This window comes from Equus przewalskii, chromosome 13, assembly GCF_037783145.1.
Source record: "Equus przewalskii isolate Varuska chromosome 13, EquPr2, whole genome shotgun sequence".
NCBI lineage: Eukaryota > Metazoa > Chordata > Mammalia > Perissodactyla > Equidae > Equus > Equus przewalskii.
The window spans coordinates 34,413,377-34,427,838 of NC_091843.1; the positions used below are offsets into that span (position 1 = coordinate 34,413,377).

Consider the following 14,462-nt stretch of genomic DNA (forward strand, 5'->3'; position numbering starts at 1 on the left):
GGGCAGAATAGTGTGGGTGGGAGAGATGGCAGAGTCCTCAGGCCAGAGAAATTGGGAGCGGGGAGGGCTGTGCTTATCAGAACCAGTGTCGGTGCAGCCATCTTCCTAAAATCCAAGTCTGAACCTATCACCCCAGGCTTAAGCTCTTCTTGGGGTGGAGACCGAATCCCACCCTAGAATTACAGGGTCTGCGTGGCCTGACCCCTGTGGTCCCTTAATCTCAGCTGGTCCCAAACGCCCTGTCTCTTTGCTCTGTCTCTATTACTCACCAGATTTGCTCCCACCTCAGGACCTTTACACCCGTGGTTCCTCGGCCCAGAACACTCTCTCTCCCACCCCTAATTAACTCCTGCCCATCTTTCTGATCTCAGTTTAAGCACAGCTTCTTGGAGAAGCCTTCCCAGACCCTCAGGCCAGGTCAGCTTCCTCTGTTGTATGCTCTTACAGTGCTTCCTTTTGGGTCACTCATCTTAGGTTGTAACTGTACAGTTCTCTGTCTTTCTTCCTTTCTTTCTTTCCTTCTTTCCTTCTTTCCTTCCTTCCTTCCTTCTTTCTTTCTTTTTTTTTTTGGTGAGGAAGATTGGCCCTGAGCTAACATCTATTGCCAATCTTCCTCTTTTTGTTTGAGGAAGATTGTCCCTGAGCTAACATCTATGCCCATCTCCTTCTATTTTGTATGTGGGATGCCGCCACAGCATGGCTTGATGAGTGGTGTGTAGGTTCACGCCCGGGATCTGAAACTTCCAACCCCAGGCCACCGAAGCGGAGCATGCAAACTTAACCACTATGCAACCGGGCCAGCCCCATGTATACATTTCTTTTGGGGTTCTTTGATAAATGTCTCACTCCCCTAGTAGACTATGCTCTCCACAGTCTGTTTCTGTTCATTGTTGTATCTCTAAACCCTTGAGCAGTGGTTGGTCCAGAAGAGATGCTAAATAAAAATATGAGAAGTAAATGAAATGATTGAATGGAAATGTTCCTTCCTGAAAGAAGCATGCTCTTCAGAGCCACCCCCAACCCCGACTGGCCCGTCTTATCAGGACCAAATGTGGGTGATGGCTGTGCCCTCTACCACCCAGAGAGGGAGGCAGGGGGAGGAGTGAGACCTGGAGGCCCCTGGAGACAATGGAGGTGATCAGGACTTGCAGGAAACTGGATGAGGAGACAGGAAATTGGATGAGGAGTAACAAAAGTGATGGAACTGACAAGATGACCACTAGGTAAAAATACAAGGAGTGCAATGTGGTCTCATTTGACAATAGGATGCCATGGGATGACTGGTTAAAACAAGATCATGGGATATACCTGAGTGATGGGATAGCAGGCCAGCGGGTTTAATCCAGAGTCACGGTAGAATTGACTGGTCAACATAGTAACAAGGAATGGGAAACATTTATTGAGCACTTATCGTGCATCAAGCCCTTTCCACATATTCATATATTTCCATGGATCAATCTTTTTTTTAAAAAAAAGATTTTGTTTTTCCTTCTTCTCCCTAAAGCCCTTCAGTACATAATTGTATACATTTCAGTTGTGGGTCCTTCTAGTTGTGGTACGTGGGACGCCGCCTCAGTATGGCCTGATGAGCGGTGCTAGGTCCGTGCCCAGGATTCAAACCGGTGAAACCCTGGGCGGCCAAAGCAGAGCATGCGAACTTAACCACTTGGCCACGGGGCCGGCCCCTACAGATCAATCTTTACAACAGCCCTGGGATAGGCACTATTATCAACTCCATCTTGCAGAAAAGGAAACGAAGGCACAGAAAGATTAAGTTACTTGCTCAGGTCATGCAGCTGGTAGAGGTGGGGTCAGAATTTGACTTTAGAGCCTTTGCTCTTAGTTAGTACATCATACCATCCCCTTTCGGTGAGCAAATGGCCCCCTAAGTGATTGTACTGTAGTAGCCCCTGAATTGCGTGGGGAGGTGGAGGAGCCAAGAGAGACATGGGAGAGGGTACTGGAGAATTCCCTTCGGCACCCCCTGTTGCTTGGTTCTGCCCCTTCCTCTGCTCACTCAAGCCCCTTTTGTCTCATGTGTTAGGGTTAAGGTTTACTAATGTCACATTCTTTCTATTCTCCCCTCCCTGCAAAATGCCAAAGAGGCTGAATCAAACTGCACAATAAAGAGCATGGGAGAGAGAAAGACTGGATGGCTGTGGGAAGGACTTGGGGAGACAGGGTATCGAGGAGGGAGAAGTCCCAGACAACGGAGGTTTGTGAGCCACACAGCAGTGTTGCGGTAGGTTATAAGGTCTTTTGACAGAGGAAACATTGGAGACCCTGTTCATTCTTCTTGGTTTCTGGACTGTACCTTATTTTTAAACTGTGGCTGCAGAGCAGGCAGATCAGATGGTGATGGTTAGTCATGCAGTCTCTCTTGCCAGGGTGAACTGGGGGGTCCGGGGTAAGGTTTGGAGAGGGTCCGTTCCTAGTACCCTTCACCCACCAGGCCCTGAAGGAGTCACGGACAATACTCCAGAAGGAAAAGGCAGCTCAGCCCAGATTACCAGCCACGGCTGTCCCTGGAGTAAAGTGAGTTCCCTGGCTCAGCCTGGCACCGCTGACCTTGCTGCAGGTGGGCTCCTTGGACAGTAAGGATGAAGAAGGTCTGGGACTCAGGACAGCCTCCCAGGGAAGAAGTCCCTCTGAGGGACACTAGCCACCCACACAGTCTCACTCTCCTTCCTGCGAACTGCTTCACTTCTACGCTACCGTTCTCCTTGCTCTCTTTTCCTAGGATGCCTCCAGCTCTTTTCAGGACATTTCGTGACCACTCTCTGTTTCCTGTTTCTCAGACCAGCAGCCCTCCCCTCATCCAAATCATCCTGGGACGCATATGCCCCCACAAGGGAACAGTTGATTTGCTACTCTACCCCATTCTTAAGCATTCAGAGAAAAGATCAACCCCAGAACTCCATGCTCCCCTTCCTTGAGCCCACTGCCCTCCCTTCTGCCCATCTATAAGGGGCCAGGGCTGACACCTGCAGGCTTACTCCGTCAGTCCCTGTGGCCTCACAGCAGACCTGGTCAGTGCTCCATCGTCCCCAAGTCAGGGTCACAGAGGCTTCAGCCCTTGTCTTCCGAAGCCTGGGATGTCTTCGCTTTCTGCCATCATTCTCTCTCATCTCTGTCTTGACCTGTTTCTGCCCTTAGGAAGGCTGAGATTGGAAGAAGGGGTGGGGAAGGAAAGACCTGTGCCTCCCTGGCGAGGCCCCAAGATCCAGGGACACTCCCTCTTCTAGCTCCCAATGACCCTGGAATCAAAGAGTTCTCTTTGCTCCACTGTGCTCAGGCTACAGGAATCCCCTGAGTCTGCTCTGTCCCCTTGGTGACAGATTATAGGGTCACAGAGAGAGACATGGACACAGACAGGTACAGAGAGACAGAGACACACAGAGGCAGAAAGAGAGATAGACACAGAAAAAAACCAAAAGATTCAGAGTGAAGAAATATAGAAATACACTCAGAGGACCACAGAAACAGAAGAAAAGAGACAGAAATAGGAAGAGAAGCAGAGAAATAGAGGTGGGGGGCAAGGGTGGAGAGAGACAGAGACAGAGACAGAGATAAGACAAACTGAGGATGAGAGCCAGGGAGAAAGAGAGAAGGAAGATACAACCCAAGGGCCAGTGGCTCCACTTGCCCAAAAGGGTTGAGCCAGGGAAGGGAAGTGGGGTCTCAGGGAAGGAGCTGGGTCTGTGGCTCTGCCCTGACCCTCTGGCTGAACTGTTCTCAACTTGGAGTCACTGAACTTGGATGGGAAAAAATTACATTATTTTCACTAATCTCTAGCTGAAATTTAGCATCTCCTTCAATTATGACAGTGGCAACAAACCAGTATTAGCCATAACTATGGCTTTGTCACCAATAGAAATCACGTACATTTTTGTCTCATATTACAGTATTGCAGATATTTTGAAATATCATTTACGCTCATCACTGCTTCAAAATTACATGAGGTATCAACCTACTGCTAGATCTTATTTAAAGCATTAATAAAGAAGCACACAAATTACTATGTCACGTTAAAACAGTTTTGTAAGTGCATTGCAATATAATTGGTTTCCTTTGTAATCCTACATATTTCATTTTATGCATTTTAAAACATTATTCTGAGACTGGGTCCATAGGCTTTACCAGATTGCCGAAGGGGAACATGACATAAAAAAGGTTCAAAACTCTTGCATCTGGCCCCTGACTAGGACCCCCCCACCCCCTGCACCCATCCCTGCAAGCTCCCTGTGCCCTGTACTAATTTACCCTACCCCCCTCTCTTGGTGGGTTATTCTGAGTCTTCCAAGAAGAACCTGCCAAGGCAGGATAAAACGTGCAAGGATTTGATTAAGGGAAATGCCTGTGAGAGAAGACGAGAACCAGGGCCTGGGAGAGCTATGAAGGAGAGAGGGAAGGAAGGAGCGTTGGGAGGAAGCATCCTAGACCACTATGCCATAGAAGAAAATTTCAGCAAGGTCATGGGGGAATTCTTGAGCCAACATCAGCTGTCTGAGGAGTCCCCTATCTTCCAGGAAAAGGCCTGCCTTAGGATCTCTGCTGAGCTTGGTCATTAGCTGGGAGCAGCCCAGTGGGAAGGTGGCCTTAGAGTAGGAGCCGATGGATGTCAGAGAGAAGCAGCTGAGGCCCTTGGTCAATTTTCATTCCTTATCATTGAAGGTCTGTGAGGAGCATTCTCCTGGCCCCAGAGTTCCCATCCAAAAAAATGTCTCTTTATCTGTAAAGTGGAGGTAATAAAATTCCCTATTTGAGGGTTGTTGTGAGAATTAATAGAAATTTGCAAAGCAATGTTTGCACAGGTTCTGGGACATAGTCAGCTCTCAATAATTGGTAGCTATTATTATGGCCATTTTAATTATTAATTATTATTATCATTCTCTTTCTCTGAGAGAAAGGCTCCAGGAGCTGAATAGGCAGTCCCTCTCCAAGCTGGACAGCTGGGAGAGATGGGGACCACTTCCCTACATTCCCCTCGCCTTCCCCTGAGGCAGGGGTCTTCCCCTAGCTACTGACAGTTCCTGTGTCTGCTGACTCACAGCCAACTTCCTCTCATACAAACAGGAAAACACAGCCGGCCAGGCTACCCAACACCCCCCCCCCACCCCCCCCCCCCCCCACCACCACCACATACAGCTGAAGGCCAGCCCAGGTCTGAGAGGGAAGTACCTCAGGCTCTGGGGGACAGGCTCCAAGACTGGGGCTGCCGGCAAGATCCAGGGAGGGGTGAGGACCATTTCTCTTGAGCCCCCCTCACCCCCTGCGAAAAATTTCAGTAGGAGGGTGGGGAGAAGGGGCTTCTCTCAAGGATGAACAGGCTGCTGCTGGGTTACTGTGCTTGTAGGGCGCCAGCCTTATCCCCCAAAAAGCAGCCCCAAACCCTGCTTTGAGAGTAGGGGTGTTGCCCTGCTGACCTTCATCCCTGGGGAAGAAACCTCGGCAGGGCCCTTGGGGAGGGAGAAGCAGATGGGGACTCCTCTGCTGAGCCTCTGCCCTGTTCCCCCAAGTCGGATCGCTGGGCTCCTGAAGGGCTCCCCAGCTTGGAAGACTGGGGCTATCCGTGACTTCTGGATGCCGGCTTCCATTCCCCCAAGACCCAGGGTGTTAAGGTCTAGCCACCCTGCTGGGCGTGGGAGAGGTGCCCTGGAGGCTTAGGGCCCCACCCCTTTGTCTCCCCTTTTGGCAGGACGGGAAGGGACCAGCGGAGGGGAGGCAAAGCTGTCCTCCGCAACGCTCTCCTTTTCTCTCTCGTTCTACCCCCGTCCCTATCTCTGTTCTGGTCTCTGCTTCTTTGTCCCTCTCTCCAAGGCTGTCTCGGCCTCCAGCCGTGTTCCGGTCCCTTTCTCGGCCCCCAAGAGGGCAGAGCGCGCCAAGCCGCGAGATAAGCTCCGTGGTTGGGTAAGGAGCCCAAACATTTTGAAGGCCGGCGCTTGCACAAGGAGTGGCCGGGGCCCCAAGGAGGGAACGGACCGGGCGGGGCGGGGCTGGTCCCGTCGGGGGAGGGCTGAGAGGAGGCGGGGCCGGCGCGGCGGGACCCGGAGACTCGGCCGGCGAGGCGGGCACCGCGGAGCGGACGGCGGCCGCGTAGTGAGGTGAGGACCCCTGCGCCCCGGGCCCCGGCTTCCCAGACTCCTCCCCATCACCTCCTCGTGGGCCTTCGTGGGATCCCAGACCCCCTCCGCGCCGGCGGCCTCCCTCTCCCCTTTCCCTTCCCCCTCCTTGCCACGACCCGCCCCTCCCTCTGGTTGCCCGGCCTCTGCCCCCTCCCTCCATCCCCCCTCCCTCGTCGCAGCCCGAGCTGCCCCGCACTGCCCGGCCCGCCCCCAACACTCCTGCCCGACGCACCTCCTGGTTCCTAGTCCCGTGCCCTCGGGCCAGGCCTGAGTCACCGGGAAACTGGTCTCTGAGTCAGGGCCGGAGGCACAGCACCGGGGCCCTAGCATGGGGATGGGGCCCAGCCGCAGAGAGACAGAGAGGCCAGAACTGATGCTGGGGTGCGGGGGAGTGCTGGTCAGGGCCCCTTAGGAGAGAAACGGAGAGAGCTGAAAGAGGGAGAGAGCGTACAGGCAGAGGCGGAGAGACAGAAACGTAGAGTGAGAGTTGGCCAGAGATATGGATACAACTAAAAACTAGTTAAAATTGGAGACTGAGGCAAGGAGAGGCTTAATGACAGAGAGCTAAACAAGGAGACAGACAGAGATGGATTTAGAGGTGTAGACAGAGATGGAGTGAGGTAGAGACAGGGACAGGGCAGAGACAAAATTCAGGGGAGACAGAATTAGAGATAGGTCCAGGGAATAGACCAAGGTCAGGGTCAGGCTGGCGTAATGGGACAGAGCATGAGAGACCTGAGCCCAAGGGTGTTGGCAGATAAAAGGAAGGCTTGGAGGAAGCAGAGGTAGGAGGATGTCATTTCACCCCGCTGAGTCCCTGTAGGGGGGCTGGGTGCTCACATGTGCACAGATGTGTGTGAAGATGCTGAGGTGGGTGGAGAGTGAAGACCCTGGAATACCCTGGCCTCTGGACCCTCATCTCTCCGGCCCCCAGTTCTCCACCCCGTCCCCACTGCCCAAGTGGTCTCTGCCCAAGGCCTAGACCCCCCATGCTGGGACTAGTTAGGGCTTTCTTGGAAGCCTGACCAAGGCAGGCAGGATGTGGGGGGGCCAGGGCTGGAGGGACAGGAAGGAAGTCTGAGCAGAGACAATAGGTGGAAGGGGAGGAGGAACTGGGAATAACCAGGATTAGGAAGGCCCGCCTGTACCTCAGCTCTGGAAACCAGTGGAAGGGGGATCTGTACCCCCTCCCTCCTCCTGTGCTACAGCTGCCCCTGTTCCCACCTTATGCCACAGCAGGATCAGGCCACATCATGGGCCCCCTCCTCCCTACCACCCCCCTTCACCCTGCCCCTGTGGGGTTCCAGCATCTTGTCCCATGCTTACTTAGCTGAGTGTGCGGTAACGCAGAGGCAGAACTTTGACCCAGACCCAGGGTGGGCAGGAGCTTGGGGGCCAACGCTACCACTGACTTGCTGTGAGCCTGGGGCAAGCCTCTTCCCCTCTCTGGGCCTCAGTTTACTCATCTGCAAATGAAGGGGTTCTCCTATAATGAGAAAGCCCTTTCTAATGTTCTGGGATGGCTCTGCCTCCAGATGGCAGGCCTCTAGTCATTTTTCTTTGGAAGAAGACTGGAGTCTGGTACCCCCTTTCCAGGCCTCAGACTTTGGGACAGGGAGGGGGAATCTCAGCCTGAGCCCTCCCTTCACCCTGCCCCTCCCCCCAGCAATGGCCTGAGCCCCCATGGCTGCCCCTCAGGACCTGGACATCGCTGTGTGGCTGGCCACGGTGCACCTGGAGCAGTATGCAGACACGTTCCGGCGGCACGGCCTGGCTACAGCGGGTGCAGCCCGGGGCCTGGGCCACGAGGAGCTGAGGCAGTTGGGCATCAGCGCCACAGGGCACCGGAAACGCATTCTACGCCTGCTGCAGGCGGGCGCGGCAGAGGGCTCCCCGGACCCCCAACTGGATAGTGCCATGGAACCATCCCCAAGCACAGGCCCCCAACCCCAGCTCCCCAAGCCTGTGCCTAAGCCCAGGACTGTATTTGGTGGGCTCAGTGGGCCCACCGCCACCCAGAGGCCTGGGTTGAGCCCTGCTCTTGGGAGACCAGAAGTGTCCAGGAGCCCAGAGTCCAGCCCGAGGTCCCCTCCTCTTCCCACATCCTCCTCTGAGCAGCCTTCAGCCTTGACTACTGTGGAGATGATGCCCAATGCCATCTACTTCGGCCTGGACTTAAGAGGCGGGGCACAGACAGCTCAGGACATGTGAGTGGGTTGGGTCCCTGGGAATTCAATGGTGAGGAGGGGCAGGGGGGAGCAGAGCATGAGGGCTTGTCCTTCCTCTTCTCTTCCTAATGACCACTAGACCTTTCTCCTCAGGGCCCCGGATATCTCCCAGACAGCTGCCCCTACCCCTGCCCTCAGGCCCACAACGGGCACAGGTAGGTGGATTATCATGGGTTCAGGGAGAGGGACTGACCCTCAGGACCTCAGACACTTCCAGCTGATGTCTTCTTCCCTGTCTCCCCCATCCCTCCCCCTGCCAGTGCACATCATGGATCCCGGTTGCCTGTACTATGGTGTCCAGCCTGTTGGGGTCCCAGGGGCCCCTGACAGAAGAGAAGGCAGAGGTGTCTCTCAGGACAGGGCTGAACACAGGTGAGTAGTCAGGATGGTGATGGCAGGAAGAGTGGAAGCTTGAGGAACAGTTGAGCTGGTGGCGGCCACGTATTCAGTTATTCATCACGTGTGTGTGTGCACACACACATCAAATGTGTCCACCGTGTGCCAGCCAGGTACTCAAGATACAGGACAAAGATAACAGACCCAGTCCCACCTCAGGCAGCTCGTGATTCAGTGGGACAGACAGGAAATAAAAGAGTAGACAAACAAATGAATATATAATTTAAAATAGGGAGAAGTGCTTTTCACTCTTTCATTTAACAAATCTTTATTGAGCACCTATTGCATGCCAGATATTGTTGTAGATACTTGGGATAGATCAGAAATCCCTGCCCTCGTGGGGAGGTAGTCAATTAACAAGAGATATACTAAAAAGTTACATCCTATGTTAAAAGGTGTTAAGTGTCATGGAAAAAGATAGAGTAGGGTAAGAGGGCTGGGATGGAGTGAGGCAGGGAGTGGACTGCAAGTTTTCATTAAGAGTTGCCAGAGTGGGGGCCGGTCCCGTGGCTGAGTGGTTAAGTTCGTGCACTGTGCTTCAGCAGCACAGGGTTTCCCTGGTTCGGATCCTGGGCGCAGACATGGCACCACTCGTCAGGCCATGTTGAGGTAGCGTCCCACATAGCACAACCAGAAGGACCTACAACTAGAATATACAACTATGTACTGGGGGGGCTTTGGGGAGAAGAAGAAGAAAGAAAAAAAAGAAGATTGGCAACAGATGTTCACTCAGGTGCCAATCTTTAAAAACAAAAGAAAAAAAGAGTTGCCAGAGTGTGAAGAAGATGACATTTGAGCAAAAACCTGAAAGGAGGGAGGGAGGCAGCCATGATGACGTCTGGGAGAAGAGCGTCCCAGGCAGGGGGAGTGGCCAGAATAGAGGCTCCAAGGAGGCCGTGTGTCCAGGGGGATCCAGGAACGGTGACGGTGACGAGCCCAAGGCCAGCGGAGCTGGAGCAGAGTGGGCCAGGGAGGGAGGGGTGGGAGAGGTGGGAGGAGACAACATCGGAGGTAAAAGAGGCCAAAGGTAAAAGGGGCCAGATGGGGCAGGACCTTGTAGGGACTTTTGCTTTTACTCTGAGTGAAATGGGAAGCCCATGGAAGGTTTTGACTTATGGTTTAAGAATGCCTCTGGGTGCCGGCCCGGTAGTGCAGTGGTTAAGTTCCCACATTCCGCTTTGGCGGCCCGGGGTTTGCTGATTCGGATCCCGGGTGCGGTCATGGCACCGCTTGGCAAGCCATGCTGTGGCAGGCATCCCACATACAAAGTGGAGGAAGATGGGCACAGATGTTAGCTCAGGGTCAGTCTTCCTTAGCAAAGAGAGGAGTATTGGCAGCAGATGTTAGTGCACGGCTAATCTTCCTCAAAAAAAAAAAAAGAATGCCTCTGGTTGCTGTTTGGAATGGTCTATAGGCAGCAAAAGCAGACGCGGAGACCAGTTAGGGGGTTCTTGAAGTAATCCAGTAATCTAGGTGAGACATCTCAGACTAGATGGATGGTAGTGGAGATGGTGAGAAGTGGTTGGATTTTGGTATATTTTGAAGGTAAACTGGTCTAGAAAATTGGGGTGTGAGAGAAAAGAGGAGTCAAGAATGACTTCAAGGGTTTCAGCCTGAGCCTGCACTGTCCAATGTGGTAGCCCCTAGCCACATGTGACTACTGAACACATGAAATGTGGCTAGTCTGGAGTGAGATATGCTGTAACTATAAAACAAATACCACATTTCAAAGACTGAGTATGACAAAAGCAATACGGGATGAATATAAGACATAGATATAAATTATCTTAAAATTTTTTATATTGATTACGTACTAAAATGTTAATGTTTGGGGTGTGTTGCATTAAATAAAATATGTTATTAAAATTAATTTCACCTGTTTCTTTTTTAATGTGGCTACTAGGAAATTTAAAATTACATATGTGGCTTTCACATTGACTTCTGTTGCACAGTACTGTTCTGAGTTGCCGTGGTCAGAGATGGGGAGGCTGTGCGTAGAGCAGGGAGGTGGGGCTAGAACAAGAGTTCAGTTTTGGATGTGTTGAATCTGAGGTGTATATTATATACCCAAGAAGAGGTGACAAACAGGTCATCCTCAGCGGGTCTGAGCTTCAGCTCTAGATTTGTGAGTTGTTGGCATTTAGATGGGTGTATGTCGCTGTGAGTGAGTGTTGATAGAGCAGAGGGCCAAGATCAGTGTCCTGGAACACTCCAATATCAGGAGGTTTGGGAGAAGAGGAAGAATCAGCAGAACAAGCTGAAAAGAAATGGCTAGTGAAGGAGAAGGAAAATCAGGAGGAGGTGACGTCATAGGAGCCAAGTGAAGACAGTGTGTAAGGAGAAGGGAGAGGTCAGCTGTGTCAATGCTGCTGACACGTCAAGTAAGATGAAGACTGAGAGTTGACCTCTGGAATTGGCAACGTGGAGGTCACTGGGGACCTTAGCAAGTGGGGGAGATGAAAGCTTGATCAGAGTGGGCTCAAGAGAGAACAGGAAAGGAGTTGGAAATATATAGACAACATTTTTGAGGAGTTTTTCTGCAAAGAAGAACAGAAAGTTGGAGTGGTTGATAGTGGAAGTGGAGTCCAGAAAGGGTTTTTTATAGGATGGAATGTTATGTATGTTTATAGGTGAATAGGAATGATCTGGTAGAGAGGGAAAATTAGCTGATGTAGGGGAGAGAGAGGGGAGAAAGTCTGGAGCGATGTCCTTGTGTAGGTGAGAGGAATACGATCAAGTGCACCGAGGATGGACTGGCTGTAGACAGGGGTGTTTATTATAGTAACAGGAGGAAGGCAGAGTATGTGTGAAATTGAGTAGGTGAGGCGCTGGGAGTCTGTGGGGGTTCTTGTCTGATTGTTTCAATTTCTCAGTGAAGTAGGAAACAAATCAGGTAGAGTAGTGATTCTCAACCTTAGCTGCGCTACAAGCTGGGGAACTTTTAAAACCACAGATGTCTGGGCCCCACTCCCAGCAAGTTCAAATTTAAGTGTCTGGTCTGGGGCCCGTATACTGGTATTTTTAAGTTTCCCAAGTGGTTTTGTGCTGCTGAGGTTAAGAACCACTGGAAAGCGATAGCTAATAATAGAGGACTTTCTGAGAAGATGGCATAAGCAAAGACCTGAGGGATGAGAAAAAGCAGCTCACGGAAGCACGTTCTAGGAAGAGGGAAGAGCATGTGCAACGGCTCTAAAAAGGGGAAGAGAATGTGGCTAGACTGTGGTGAGCAAGGGGGAGACAGATAAAGATGAGGTCAGGGAGTAGCCATGGGTCTAATTGTACAAGGTCTTGCAGCCCATGGTAAGGAATTTGGATTTATCCTAAGTGCAAATGGGAAGTTATTGCAGAGTTTCATGCAGGGGAGTGAAATGACCTCATCTGTAGTTTTGAAAGAGCTCTCTGGGGCAGTGGGAGAATGGATGAGGGAGGGAGGGCAAGCATGGAAACAGGTGACAGGCAGTTCAGTCTCCCAGTGAGAACTGATGGGAACTTGGTACAGGGAAAGAAAGTCAAGAACTTTTTGGAGAAAGAACCAATAATTTTGATTATTGATTAGATGTGGGCTCCTGTGGCAGGGAACCATCTACACACCCCTCCCCAACCTTTCTACCAAGTAATACTAATGGCAGAGGAGAGGGACTGAAATTTTCCAAATGAAGAGTCCAAGTGTGCTGGGGGAAGAAGCTCCAGGCTAATCTTTTGGGTTCCCAACCTCCCTATTCCCCTGTTTGGAAAGCAGATCCAGTGTCTGCCAGGCATTCTATTAGGAGCTGTGGGTGGGGATGTCCAAGGAGCTGGGTCTAATGTGTGCTCCTCTCTGTCTTGGCCTCCACAAGGCTCAGCAGGCAAGATCTAGAGGCACGGGAGGATGCTGGCTATGCCAGCCTTGAGCTGCCCGGGGACTCCACCCTCTCGCTGCCCACCCTGGACACAGCGGAGAACAGCGATGACCTCATTTCACCCTATGCCAGCTTCTCCTCCACGGCAGACCGCCCCACACCTCTGCTCAGTGGCTGGCTAGACAAGCTCTCCCCTCAGGGGTGGGGCTGCTGGGAAGGGAAAGGGAGGGAGGGCAGGGAGGCTGGGCAGTGGGGGGGCTCAGGTCTCAAGTACCCCCAGATCCTTGGAGCCCCCCAGATGCAGCCCCCACCATGCACTGACCTTGGCCGCTCCCTTCCCCAGAAACTACGTCTTTCAGAGGCGCTTTGTGCAGTTCAACGGGAGGAGTCTGATGTACTTCGGCAGCGATAAGGTGGGGATCAAGGACATGCCACATAGGGTGGGGGGAGAGGCAGAGGGAGGGTTGAGAGGGTTCAAGATTGGAAGGATGGTGGGGGGGCACCACATGACTGATGTCCGCAACTAAAGTAGCGAGGTTAGCAGTGTACCCCACTGCTCGTGGAATGAGTGCTGATCTCATTAAAAGTTAGTGCTGGCCCAAGTTCCTGTCCCCATGGGTCATTGGGCTGTCTCTCCAGGACCCCTTCCCCAAGGGGGTGATCCCTCTGACTGCCATTGAGATGACACGTGGCAGCAAGGACAACAAGTTCCAGGTCATCACCGGCCAGAGGGTGTTTGTGTTCCGCACAGAGAGCGAGGGTGAGGGCTAGGGTCCCCTGGGTCAGGGTGGGGGCAAGGAGGTTGTGTGAGCACACAGCCTGCCGACCTGCTTCCCTGTTCCCCACCAGCTCAGCGGGACACATGGTGCTCTACACTACAATCCTGCCTGAAGGAGCAGCGCCTCCTGGGCAACCCCCGGCCCCCCCAGCCGCCCCGACCCCTCCGCACGGGCATGCTGGAGCTGCGCGGACACAAGGCCAAGGTGTTTGCTGCCTTGAGCCCTGGAGAGCTGGCACTGTACAAGAGTGAGCAGGTGAGGAGGGCTGGGCTGGGGCCGAGGGGCCTGGCCTAGCCCATTCTGGCCTCACTGTGCCTACCCCCGACCCTGCCAGGCCTTCTCTCTGGGCATCGGGATCTGCTTCATTGAACTGCAAGGCTGCAGTGTCCGGGAGACCAAGAGTCGCAGCTTTGACCTGCTCACACCCCATCGCTGCTTCAGGTGGGGCCCAGACTGGCAGGAGGCAAGGCTTGGGGAGAGACTCTTGAGGGAGGCACAGGGCTGCAGAGGACTAGAGGCCTCCTCAGTAGGATGTCAGTGGGTGTGCATGGATGGGACGCCACTGAGCAGGGTCAAGGATGTCAGGAGGGTCTGGGATGGCCCAGGTGTGGCCTTGGTGACTCCTGCAGGAATGGCTAGTGGGATGGGACAGGTAGGGGGTGTGTCCATGCCCACGGCCTGGCTGTCCACCCCTCAGCTTCACGGCCGAGTCTGGGGGGGCTCGGCAGAGCTGGGCAGCTGCTCTGCAGGAAGCAGTAACCGAGACCCTGTCTGACTACGAGGTGGCTGAGAAGATCTGGTCCAATCGGGCAAACCGGCACTGTGCGGACTGTGGGGCCTCCCGCCCAGACTGGGCTGCTGTCAACCTGGGGGTGGTCATCTGCAAGCAGTGTGCAGGTGAGGGCTAGACCTTCAGGTGACACGGGGAGCGGGAGAGGGACTGGGGCGGGGGGCTGAGGTACCCATGCCATATGCGCCTCACACCCTAACAGGTCAGCACCGTGCTCTGGGTTCTGGTATCTCCAAGGTGCAGAGCCTGAAGCTGGACACAAGTGTCTGGAGTAATGAGATAGTGCAGGTAAGGAGTCTGAAGAG

General features: G+C 53.2%; 1 protein-coding gene across 9 annotated transcripts in view; it reads left to right on the top strand.

Moving 5' to 3' along the window:
- Window positions 1-14,462, top strand: part of ARAP3 (ArfGAP with RhoGAP domain, ankyrin repeat and PH domain 3) — a 34,731-nt gene that overhangs the window by 5,293 nt on the left and 14,976 nt on the right. For 2 of the 9 annotated variants that reach the window (XM_070570552.1, XM_070570553.1), the window contains exons 2-12: window positions 5,821-5,910; window positions 7,824-8,332; window positions 8,447-8,508; window positions 8,614-8,725; window positions 12,586-12,789; window positions 12,932-13,001; window positions 13,228-13,348; window positions 13,438-13,622; window positions 13,702-13,808; window positions 14,065-14,264; window positions 14,360-14,445. In XM_070570552.1, coding sequence (XP_070426653.1) covers window positions 5,821-5,910; window positions 7,824-8,332; window positions 8,447-8,508; window positions 8,614-8,725; window positions 12,586-12,789; window positions 12,932-13,001; window positions 13,228-13,348; window positions 13,438-13,622; window positions 13,702-13,808; window positions 14,065-14,264; window positions 14,360-14,445 — 1,746 coding nt within the window. Of the gene's footprint in view, window positions 1-5,143; window positions 5,239-5,820; window positions 5,911-5,983; window positions 6,105-7,791; window positions 8,333-8,446; window positions 8,509-8,613; window positions 8,726-12,585; window positions 12,790-12,931; window positions 13,002-13,227; window positions 13,349-13,437; window positions 13,623-13,701; window positions 13,809-14,064; window positions 14,265-14,359; window positions 14,446-14,462 lie in introns of those variants that run through there. The other 7 variants (XM_070570554.1, XM_070570556.1, XM_070570557.1 and 4 more) reach the window with 5 other exon arrangements.